Below are 12877 nucleotides of genomic sequence, written 5' to 3' on the forward strand. Positions count from 1 at the left end.
CCTGGGTACTACGGCACTCAATATTGGGGTTTGGCTATCATGAATAATTAATAATTATCAAAAATAATTATTTGTTATTAAATAACTGGATCTGAATTAGTAGATCACCTCGGGGCACCACCCTTCTAAGAAGGGAAAAGATAGCCAACACGGTGGGGAGTGGGGAGTGGAGTGTATTCACTGAACCCATTGAAGAAGATGTTCAGGTCGTTGGCTCTCTCTACACTTCCCCCCTCTGTGCTGGTCCTTGCTTTGTGTCCTGTGATGGTTCTGACACCGTCCCAGACGTCCCTCATGTTGTTCTCCCTCAGCTTCTGCTCCACCTTCTTCCTGTAGCAGTCATTTGCTTCCCTCAGGCAACGTTTCACCTCCCTCTGTGCTGCTTTCATCTCCTCCTTGTTCTTAGTCCTGAAGGCCTTCTTTTTCTGGTTGAGGACAGCATTGACTCCCTGTGTTACCCATGGTTTGTTGTTTGGGTAACACTGAACAGTCTTGGTGGGGGCGACCATTGGTTGGTAGAAGACATGAGTCCTAATCAGATAAAGAAGGAGGTAGAATATCAAGGTGGACAGCAGTGAGGAGTTAATGGAACTATATATATATGAACTTTTAATCTTCTTCATCTCCATGTCTCTGAGACGTCTTCATCATTGTGGACTTTCCCATTTAAACCTCAGATAGTTTAATATGGTTCATGAATGTGTGTCAGGAGGAGTCTGGACTGTGACATCAGCCATCACATGATCAGAGGAGGAGACTAGAAGCAGAATATAAAGCAGAGCTGATGAAAGTGAAAGTATTCACCAGGAGGACGTCAACAGAGAAGAACTAACGGCCTGAAAAAGATGAACACTGGCAACCAACTCGATCTGCTCAGTAAGAACATTTACAGCTTTGATACTCATTTAATATTTAATACATGTAAACTTCACACTAATACTTCTACTAGAGTGAACTGATGAAGTCAAACCACTGCTCCAGCTCTTCATAGTTAACTATAGTGTCTGTACTGTTCTACACTGTATGTGGTAGAGTTTCTCTTTGTTGTTATAAATATATACATGACGTGTTCTGGTTTAGAAAACCAAGAAGAAAATAATACTCTAGAAGGATTTGATCATTTCTGAGTTCTGGTGGTAAAATAAAAACACCTACTGAGTTGAGGCGTTGTCACTGTCTGCTGCTTCTGTGACAGGAAAGAGGAACTGTATCTGCAGGTAATGAACAAACGTAGTGGAGATTATTTATGATAACTGTTACAAGATTCATTTATTGATCATGTCACATCAAGTAGCTGAACATAACACAGTATGATAGTTAACTATTGATATACCATAGTGAGTATATTACTGTAGTATATATAGTACTATATATACTATATGTGTAGTATTACTGTAAACCAGTTTATCAGATTTACAGAATGGGCAGCACTATAGTACCAGAACATTTCTAAACTGGTTGAACAAGAAGCTTTAAAGTCCAAATTTAGGCCAAAAGTACATTTACCTGACCTTTGGTTTTTCAGTCTTGGCCACAGCCTTCTTTGTTCTTCTTCATGGGGAGTTTCCACCTGACAAACATGTTTATGGTTATTATTTAAAGCTTCTTGCTCAACCAGTTTGGAAATGTACCAGTACTATAGTATGGTACTCAGTAGGGATGTTTTTTTGCCCCCGAGTCCGAGTCCGAGTCATTTGATTTTGAGTATCTGCCGATACCGAGTCCCGATCCGATCCGCGCCACTAGCTTGAAGTTGCTGCCGTGTTCCTTTAGAGCTTCCTTTACAGCACGCAGCAAAGTGACGTCATGCCGCATACGTTGTTTCTGTGTGGAGTTGAGACGGTCTGACTCTGTACCACCATATAACAGCAAATACTAAGCTGTTACTTTTCCCATTTGTTTTGAAATATTATAGATCTGATAAAAAAAAATAATGAGAATAAATATAAATATATATATATATATATATATATTCGATCCCTGATCGGGATGTAACGTCCGATTCCGATCGAGTCTGAAACCACGTGATCGACCCCGATTTCCGATCACGTGATCGGATCGGGACATCCCTAGTACTCAGTACTCAAGTCAGGTCAGTTGTACTACTTTTAATAATTCTGGCCAAAATTTGGACCTCTGGGATGTTGGAAATTTAAAATTTTAAAACTTACTTACTTTACTTATGCTTGTTGCTATGATATTTGGCAAAGGTGTGTATTTTTTTAACAAATGTTAATATTTCAAACTCAAATCCCATAATACTCTATTTTTACACTGTGTAACCTAAACTGTTATGTTGTTACCATTAAGGGACAAAAGTGTCCTCTTCAAAAATGCCATAAAATAACACATATTAATATTTGTTTCTGCTTTTTTTTTTTACATATAAATGTTTTAATCAGCTTCAGTTCTAATCATAGATACCAAATATTTTATTAATTTCAGAATTAATCCTTTTAACCCTTTTTATGCCAGTGTTTGTGATGGCATCACAAATTATTGAAAAAACACACAAAAAATAAAATATTTTCAATAATCTGAATGCAAAGTAGATTTTTCTTGTGGAGATTATTAAAGCCTTGGATGTGTCAGTGATTAGCAATAACACTGATTTTGATGGATTATTATTTTGTGCTGTGTACAAAATAAACCAAAAAATCCAATAAACCTTCAATTTTGTACTTTGTACTTGCATCTGTGTGTCTTTGAAGTAAAAGGATAAAAGTTATAGATGAAACACCTCAATTAAACACGCGCACAATCAATGCAGGGATCAGCAAGAATCCCTTTCTCGTTACATCACTTTTACATCATAAGAAACTTCTGCAAATCACAGCTACTGTGGAAAATATGTCTGTGAAGGTTCTCAGTCATCCAGGTGTGTGTGTGTGTATATATATATATATATATATATATATATATATATATATATATATATATATATATATATATATTATTGGGCCTGGGTACTACGGCACTCAATATTGGGGTTTGGCTATCATGAATAATTAATAATTATCAAAAATAATTATTTGTTATTAAATAACTGGATCTGAATTAGTAGATCACCTCGGGGCACCACCCTTCTAAGAAGGGAAAAGATAGCCAATCAATCAAATCAGTCTCATAAATTATACCAAATTGTCAATTTGGATTTCTGATTAATAATTATCTTAATAACTATAACCAAAATTACAATGTTAACAACTAGTTAAAGTTGAAGGAATTTAGAGTTCTTGACAGTGTAAAGGTTGGCAATATTCACTCTTGTGCAACATTAAACAGACAACTGGTATGTTTAAAGGACATTTATTACAAGAATAAAAAGGTAAACATACAATCTAACTACAGAGTCCTCTAAACAGGTGTGTGTGTGTGTGTGTGTGCGTCAAAATGGCCGCTAGTTGTGGGTGTGTCAAGATGGCCGCTGGGGCCTTGAGGTCTTGAACAAGGAAAGGAAAAATAGCTGCTGAGTGGAAACACTCATACCATGTGCTGGCCAGTAGATATGTGGAATGTGATAAGAGAATGTGAAAAGGGTTTTATGAGGTGCCAGGTTAAAGAAAGGATGGTTAGTTTAGCATGCAAGAGACCCTGAGTCTATGTGTTGCATAATCTAAACTAACATCAATTCACTATACTAAACAACTCAATAAAAACAAATATCACATCAAATCAAAGTTCTATGCTTAGCTTGGCTTAGCTTAACTAGGCCCAGGTCATACTACCAGTTGGTGGAAAGTCCATTTCTGGTGTATTGTTCCTTTAGCTGCTGGTTCCTGATGGAAGAGCTGAGCTGTAAAAGTTGTAGTCCTTGCTGTGTGTTCCTGATGGCAGACGTTGGAGGGAAACCGGCCGCTCCTTGAAGTCCTTTGAAGTGGTTTGTTAGCAGCTCAGTGCTAACTAGCCATGTGACTCCTGTTGTTTGGGAGTTTAACCTGCAAACTTTTTGTCTGTTGGCTACAAGAGCTGGTGCAGATTCCTCAGGAGGAACTCGCTTCGCTGCTGTATGGAGAACAGGCCTGGAGTAGCTGCCGAGCAGCTGGGCAAGATCCTTAATGTATGAGGCCTACCTCAGGAACATGAGAGTACAGACAAATGAGTCACACCGGCTCGGACGTCGCCCGGGTCAACAAGGTCCGCGTCAGGTGCTAGGGAACCAGGGCAACCTGATGAGAAATGGGCTACTGGAACAAGACATAGCTGGAGAAGGGCGGAAACACGGACCTGTTGGAATGCTACTATTCGAGCAACCCTAAAGAGAAGGGATACATGCAGAGAATGTGGGACCAATGGTCACTTCGAAACCCACAATCAAGGCTAACAACGAAACAACTGTTAGCCCAGTGTTCCAACATCCGCAATCGAAAACTCCTTGATGATTGATGAGATACAATAACGATGCTACGGCAAGGGGGCACCAGGACGACAGGTCAGCGGGGGGACGCCACCATCACCCCCACAATCAGAGATTGGGTACCGAGCCCCAACAGATACCAGCCTCAGTGCAAGAGCTGCTGACCTGAGAATGAAGATCATGGCACAATTAGAAGCCTGGAACCCCTGACGAATACCGAAGCTGACTTGTAAAGTACCTTCAGAAGATCTGCTAGTGGATGTGAATGCTGCACTAACAACAATCCCTACGGGAACCATCACTGAGACCAATAAGCTGATACACAGTACAGCAACAGTAATCCTAGAAATGCTTGGCTACAAGATGGGCTCAGACCATAACAGGCAGCACCCACCATGGAGAATACGATTAGAGGCCAAGATAAGGGCAACACGTAGAGAAGTTAGCCAGCTAACAGAGCTACAGAGAGGCAACATGGTGAATAAAGGGGCACCCAGGAAGCACACCAAGCTCTCCATACCTGAAGCACTCGAAACTGCCAAACAAAGACTAACAGCACTGGCCACCCGGTTGAAGAGATACACCAAGGAAGCAGAGGCCAGGAGAATAAACAAGCTGTTCTCCACTGAACCAGCCAAGGTGTATTCTCAGTGGCAGGGAGGAAATAACAACCGGTCCGACCCACCAAGATCTGAGGTGGAAGAATACTGAAAAGGTATATGGGAAAAAGAGGCATCACACAACTCAGATGCTAGTGGCTAGTGGACCTAAGAGCAGACCACAGCAACCTCCCAGAACAAGAACCAGTAACCATCTCAATGGCAGACATCCAAGAAAGAGTGTCAAAGATGAAGAGCTGGATAGCACCAGGCCCCGATATGATCCATGCCTACTGGCTGAAGAAGCTAACAGCACTCCATGAACGCCTAGCAGCACAGATGAACCAGCTGCTAAGGGATGGGTCCCACCCAGAGTGGCTAACCCAGGGCAGGACGGTCCTAATCCTGAAGGACCCCCAGAAGGGGCCTATCCCATCCAACTACCGGCCAATAACCTGTCTCTCCACAACATGGAAAGCCCTGTCAGGCATAATTGCGGCTAAGATGAGTAAGCACGTAGCTCAATACATGAGCTGGGCTCAGAAGGGAATTGGTAGCAACACCAGAGGAGCCAAGCACCAGCTACTGGTCGACAGAGCAGTCGCCCGAGACTGTAAGAGCAGACAGACCAACCTGTGCATCGCCTGGATTGACTACAAGAAAGCTTACGACTCAATGCCACACACATGGATACTGGAATGTCTGGAACTGTATAAGATCAACAGGAACCTAAGGGCCTTCATCCAGAACTCGATGGGAATGTGGAAGAAGTGTTTCCTGCCACCATCGCCTTCAGGCTGCTCTGGGGGGTTTCAGGTTGGGTTTTATAAAGCATCTTGAGACAATTTGTTTTGTTATTGACACTATATAAATAAAATAAAATTGAATTGAATTAGACAAAAACACAAGAGAAAGTTCAGATGTGAAGCTTTAATAGAACAAGTCCAGACAGAGGAAGGTAGTCCAGGAGGTAAACACAGCAGAAGAGGAAAAGAAACTAGACAATTCCCCTGCGGGAAATCGCGAGAGTGATGCAGTGGCCGCAGCAGTCTGCGATACCATGCTATATTGCTGTGATAGTGCGATGCTACGATGCTATGATGATGCTACTATGCCAAGATGCTACAATGCTATGATGCTATGATACTAAGATGCTATGATACTAAGATGCTACAAAGCTAAGATACTATGTTGCTACGATGCTAAGATGCTACAATGCAATTATACTAAGATGCTATGATGCTTTAATGATGCTACAATGCATCATAGCATTGTAGCATCATTAAAGCATCATAGCATGGTAGCATCATTAAAGCATCTTAGCATCATAGCATTGTAGCATCTTAGCATCATAGAATTCAAATAGTCATTTAAGGCCTGGTTCCTACTGACTGGAAGGGTGTGAGTTTGATGTCATGCAGGGTACAACAAACCAAACAGGATGAGGAGGATGCAGTAGGCCTGGCTGAGAGAGAGAGACACTGAGAAGGGTCGTCCTTTATGCTTCGCCTTCTACAAACTGAAGGGCAGGTACAGGCAGCAGACCCCTCCCAGCTCCACCTGAAAGCCAGCATCAAATAAGGAAGAGAGTGGGAGGGATCGTCACACCCCCACCTTTAAGAGGGCTGTCCTCACTAGGATCCCCAGACAAAGAACGAGCAAATCGTAATAATTGATCGTTAATCATAATAATTTTAACAATAAAACTCATTACTCCTACCTGAGCAATAGTTTAACAGTTTACGGCACAGTCTTACAGTTAGAAAAACATCAATATTAAACTTAACACATCCAGGCTGTAACAAGGAATCAGCGATGAAGTGAAGACCTTCAAATTGTCCTGCGAGTCCAGCTCTTCGTCTCATGTTGGACGTCACTGCAGTCTGTCTGGATCAGCTGGAGGAAAACTATAGGCAGACAAATAGACATGTCAAATAATGTTATGTAACATACTTAATATAACTCTTATGAGTGTTCAACAGCTCATTATTTATTTAATTAAAAACATCATATTATATTAAATTACTCCAATTATATATATACTGTCATTAATGTTGTTGCAAGCCATAAATGTTTCCTACTTTATGTGGTGGAATAATATATTTTTCAGTTTGACACAGTTTCATTTAAAAATATCTTCCCTTTAAATTGTAAAACTTCAACATTATTACTGTGATAAGCACCCGCTAGCAAGGCGGCGAATTAGCCGGCGGCTAACCCCACTAGCCTCCGCGTTAGCTCACGGCTAACTGCCGCGGCTAATTCGTGGTTAACTCCCGCGGGTCCGCGGTTAAATCCCGGTTAGCTCGCGGTTAGCTCGAGGCTAGCTCGCGGTTAGCTCGAGGCTAACTCCGCGGTTGAGTCCGCGGCGGTTAGCTAGCGGCTAGCTTGCTCCGTTAGCTCCGCTAGCTTGCTAACATACATGAGCTATGCTGGAAGACTAGTCGTCGGCTAAATCACTGGGCGGCTAGTCGTTAGCGTCTGTTAGCAGTTTAGCTATTCACTGACCTAATAAGATGAAGGAAACGGGTCAGGGATGTTGTGTCAGGAGTTTCAGCAAAGCAGCCAGATATAATTTGTGTTTAAAATAAAGGAAAAGGTCAAACATGACTGAGAAGTTGTCATTCAGTCAATGAGAAGAGCTATAGCTAAGAGGCCCAGCAGCTGTGTGAAAGCACCAACTGAGGAGGGAGGGAGAGAGGGAGGGAGGGGGGTTCATGGGGTGTTCTGCCTCCCTACTGTAGTGAATGTAATGCTGTGAGAGTCCCTAATGTTTTGTCAGTCTGTGTCTGTAATGCTATAGTGCAGGGGTCACTTACAGGCGGACCGGGGTCCGAGTACGGACCCAGACGCCATGCCATACGGACCGAACCTATAGTCAACAAATTATTAAATTATTTTTAATTTTGACGGGGCGCTTGTATTTTAAGCGGCACAGCTTTTATAGGCTTTACCTGGCTTTACGCCGAGGTTTACGGTACTGGATTAGTTGACCAGGAAATTTACAAACCAACCCGCGTGCGAGTTAAGCCACCCGGGTGATGCTACTCAGCCAATAAAATGTTTACATTCAAGGCACGTCACATTGCTAGTCGCGACTCATGCAGACAGTTGGAAGAGGCGAGTGAGAGGCGAGGAGTTTATAACGGTACAGGTAGAGAAGACGGACAGACAAGTGAGTGGGAGTCTGGAGAAGTCAAATAATTATGGCGCTTTCTAAGAGAAGAAAAGTAGACAGCGAATACCGAGCATTCAATACGGAATGGACCGACGCATACCTGTTCATTCTTCCCGCAGATAGCACAAAACCAGTGTGTCTCATATGTTCACAGACCGTGGCACGAATTAAAAGTGGCAATGTGAAACGCCACTATGAGACAAAGCACAAAGCTTTTGAACAATCCTACCCATCCAAGTCTGAACTGAGGTCCCAGAAAATTAGCAGTCTCAGAGCCCAATATGAAAAATACACTGTAGGTTGTAAAATTGGTTGAGACTATAATTGAGATGTGAAAATTACAGAAAAGGGGAGACTCAAGCTGCTGCTACACTTTATTTATTTTATGAAATTAAGCACTTTATTTTAAGATGCACAATATGAATATCATTTTAAACTGCAGCCCTTCTTTAACTTGATAATGATAATAAAACGATAATAGAAGATTGTTCATAGGCTATAACGCTATATCTAAAGTAGTGTATTATATATGTTTCAATGTTAACAACAAATTTTGTTAAAATGTTTTTCACTTGTATTTTCCTTGATTTGAGAGTCCATTGTTGATTACAGACGTTGATACAACTACTAGGCCACTTCTGTATATATCACAATCATAACGCAAGTTAGACATTATGATGTTCTGGACCTTTGCTTGAGGAGATTTTCTCTGACTGGACCTTTTCAGATTTTAGTTGAGTACCCCTGCTATAGTGGGAGGGGAGGTGGGAGGTTTGGAGTGGGGGGGTCATAATGTCAGGTTCTGGCCCCCTACAGTACTGCAGTAATGGTTTGGGGGGGTTTTAATGTTTTGGCAGATACTGTTTTCCACTGAGAGCTCTTTTCCCGCCTCTGGTCCCCTTCTGCTGCGTGTGTAAGCTGGTTGGGGTCTGGTTGTCATGGCTACCAGGGTCAACTGCCGCTGAAGTCTCCCTCTCACCTCTGCCTGAGTCAGAGGGAAAGTGCAAACTAGGATTTGCCCTCCGAACAAATGCTCATAAATCAAAAACTACAAGACCTATCGGGAAAACGAACACATCGTGAGCGTCAGCCGAGGGTTTTCTACAATTTAGTGTTGTTCCCACGCGCCTACTGCGAAAATTGTGGCCGTAGTCGTTTTAGAAAAAAAGTATGCGACGTGAAAAATCGTCGAAAAATCGCTCTCGCTTTCCACATACACACACATGGGGAAAAATTCGAAAACTGGTCGGCGCACTCCTCGCTCGGAGGAGCCTGCAGCCCAAACCGTACGTCCCACACAAATAAAACCCACACCATCTGAAAGCCAACAAAAATCCCTACGTTTTTACGTATTTTTAATCTCTGTACCTCAAAAACTGTGGCCACCACGTGAGATTGAACCTTTTTTTTTCAGAATATCACCGAAACTCTGAAGCTAGAGTGACAGTTAGAGTGGGCCACAGAGCCCCATTATAAACGCTGATTTTTAATTTTTTTCCCCAAATTTCACCAAAACGTAAACTGCGACCCTGACCAAACCGTAAAAGGTATCGAAACGCCGTTTTCAGGAAGAGAAAGCTACACTTCCCGTGCCTCGTACAAACTTCCAAGCAAGTTTCTACTACAAAGCATGGCCGAGTAATCGCTCGACAAAGCCAAGCTGTAAATTTTGGAATGTTGCCGCTTTTTTCGGGCTTCTCCATTCATTTCAATGAGAAATTTATCGTGGTTTTTTCGAGACTACGTCGCGAAAACTGTATAGAAGCACACCGAGTCCGATCGAGACGCACGTTTTGATGTATTTTGTGTCTGTGTGCGACGAACGGTATTTGAGTTGAAAGGTTTGAAATTGCATCACTAATTAAGACAAAGTTTAAAAGAAAGCAGACAAAGCAAAAGCTGAGTGTTTGACTAAAAGTACAGAGACACCTTGGAGCTGTGTCAGTGAGTTTCAGATGTTTTCTAATGAAATGTTGGGTTCTCTCTTCTTGATGCATCCAGACTTCTGTCAGCTCAGTGGCAGCAACAGTTTGGACTGAAAACACATCAATGAAACTGATTGTTGATTAGTTTTTATAATGTGCAGAAACATAAGGGTTCATTATTCTGAGATATGATGGTGGAAACAGTTTGAATTCAGACTTTACAGCATCTCTAATGTCTCTGTGAATTTCTCCAACAGATGCTGCACTGGAAAGTGAGCGGAGGATTGTTCTTGTTGGGAAAACTGGAGCTGGGAAGAGTGCAACAGGAAACACCATCTTAGGAAGAAAAGCTTTTATATCTACAGCACGTCCTTCCTCTGTAACTACAGAGTGTCAGAGGGAGACAGGAGTGTTTGATGGTAAAATACTGGCTGTGGTTGATACTCCAGGTCTGTTTGACACCAAATTATCTCAGGATGAAGTGAAGAGAGAGATCGGTAGATGCATCTCATTCTCTGCTCCTGGTCCTCATGTGTTCCTGGTGGTGATTGAGCCAAAGAGATTCACAAAAGAAGAACAGGAAACAGTGAAAATCATTACGAAGATGTTTGGAGAAGCAGCAGCTCATTACACGATGGTCTTGTTCACCCATGGAGACGATCTGAAGGCAGATGGAGTCTCCATAGAAGAGTTCATCAGAGGTAGTCAGCCTCTCAGTGACTTCATCAGACAGTGTGGAGGAAGATATCATGTCTTTAACAACAGAGATGATGATTCATCTCAGGTCAGAGAGCTGCTGAAGAAGATCAACTCAACGGCTCAGATCAATGGAGGAAGATATTACACCAACCAGATGTTCAGAGAAGCTGAGAGAGCCATAAGAGAAGAGATGGAAAAACTTCGGAGAGAAAATGCAGAGATGAGGCTTGAAGTGGCAAGAAGAAGAGCAGAGAGAGACGACTTAATTCAGGTTTTGGAAAATTCTGGAGCATTGGTTGGAGCAGGTGCTGGAAGAGCTGTGGCAGGTCCAGTGGGACGTTCAGAGGGAGGTATATGTGTGGTAGTGCAAATTAACCTTTGTGTGATTCAATGATCTTCAGAGCTAACCATCCACACAGATCAAGCGTCTTGAGACGATTTGTATTGTTATTGACGCTATATAAATAAAATTGAATTGAATTGAATTGAATCATTAAAGTAGTTTCAGAGATTAGGAGCATCATGATTTCACTGATCATTGTTTGTTGTTACTGGGGTTTTAGTTTCAACAATCATCTGGTCATGTGATCTCTGGAGTCATTAATGATAGAAAATCATGTTTTAAATAAAGTTTGTTGTTCTGTTAAAGCTGATGATGGAGCAGTGACATATTTTACTGTTGATCTACTGTGATTCATGTATTCATATGTTCTTCATGTAATCTAATATCTAAACTCAAGGAATTAAAGATGCTTTAGAACCTCATCAGTATCATTTCTGATTTGTCAGTGACTAGAAGATGGATCATTGTGTTTATGTACTCTAATAATCTTATTTCCTCTCTGACTATGTTCAGGGTTTAGTGACTGTTTCAGTGTACGACTGTATGCAGATTTACTAATCACAGGAATGTGTCATCCTTAATATTAGTACATTTACACAGCTCCTCCAGATTTAACTAATGTTGCTGTTGCTAATGTTGCTGCTAACGTTGACAGTCATGTTGTTGCTAATGTTGCTGCTAATGTTGACAGTCATGTTGTTGCTAATGTTGCCGTTGCTAATGTTGCTGCTAACGTTGACAGTCATGTTGTTGCTAATGTTGCCGTTGCTAATGTTGCTGCTAACGCTGACAGTCATGTTGTTGCTAATGTTGCCGTTGCTAATGTTGTTGCTAACGCAGACAGTTATGTTGTTGCTAATGTTGCCGTTGCTAATGTTGTTGCTAACGCTGACAGTCATGTTGTTGCTAATGTTGCCGTTGCTAATGTTGCTGCTAACTTTGACAGTCATGTTGTTGCTAATGTTGCCGTTGCTAATGTTGCTGCTAACGCTGACAGTCATGTTGTTGCTAATGTTGCCGTTGCTAATGTTGCTGCTAACGCTGACAGTCATGTTGTTGCTAATGTTGCCGTTGCTAATGTTGTTGCTAACGCTGACAGTCATGTTGTTGCTAATGTTGCTGTTGCTAATGTTGCTGTTGCTAATGTTATTGCTAACGCTGACAGTCATGTTGTTGCTAATGTTGCTGTTGCTAATATTGCTGCTAATGCTGACAGTCATGTTGTTGCTAATGTTGCTGTTGCTAATGTTGCTGCTAACGTTGACAGTCATGTTGTTGCTTATGTTGCTGCTAATGTTGCTAATGTTGCTGTTATTATTGTGGCTACTAGCATTGACAGTCATGTTGTTGCTAATGTTGCTGCTAATGTTGACAGTCATGTTGTTGCTAATATTGCTGCTAATGTTGCTGCTAATGTTGTTGCTAATGTTGCTGTTATTATTGTGGCTACTAGCATTGACATTCATGTTGTTGCTAATGTTGCTGCTAATGTTGACAGTCATGTTGTTGCTAATATTGCTGCTAATGTTGACAGTCATGTTGTTGCTTATGTTGCTGCTAATGTTGTTGCTAATGTTGCTGTTATTATCGTGGCTACTAGCGTTGACAGTCATGTTGTTGCTAATATTGCTGCTAATGTTGACAGTCATGTTGTTGCTAATGTTGCTGCTAATGTTGTTGCTAATGTTGCTGTTATTATTGTGGCTACTAGCGTTGACAGTCATGCTGTTGCTAATGTTGTTGCTAACGCTGACAGTCATGTTGTTGCTAATGTTG

At 41.7% G+C, this 12877-nt stretch overlaps 1 protein-coding gene across 1 annotated transcript; it reads left to right on the forward strand.

The window, feature by feature from the left end:
* The first annotated feature begins 818 nt into the window (after positions 1 to 818).
* LOC311502019 (GTPase IMAP family member 9-like) lies at positions 819 to 11551 on the forward strand. Its single transcript, XM_084564132.1, has 2 exons — positions 819 to 876; positions 10317 to 11551. The coding sequence occupies exons 1-2, from the start codon at positions 846 to 848 to the stop codon at positions 11150 to 11152; spliced, it is 867 nt and encodes a 288-aa protein (XP_084420258.1). The 5' UTR covers positions 819 to 845; the 3' UTR covers positions 11153 to 11551.
* The last annotated feature ends 1326 nt before the right edge of the window (positions 11552 to 12877 follow it).

The sequence above is a fragment of the Chelon labrosus genome (genome assembly GCF_963514085.1).
Source record: "Chelon labrosus genome assembly, chromosome: 17".
NCBI lineage: Eukaryota > Metazoa > Chordata > Actinopteri > Mugiliformes > Mugilidae > Chelon > Chelon labrosus.

What these genes read in the sequence shown, in the direction of transcription:
- LOC311502019 (XM_084564132.1), top strand. Translation starts at nt 846, where the DNA reads ATGAACACTGGCAACCAACTCGATCTGCTCA. An exon ending in CAACCAACTCGATCTGCTCA is followed by an intron (nt 877 to 10,316) that starts GTAAGAACATTT and finishes TTTCTCCAACAG; the next exon opens with ATGCTGCACTGGAAAGTGAG.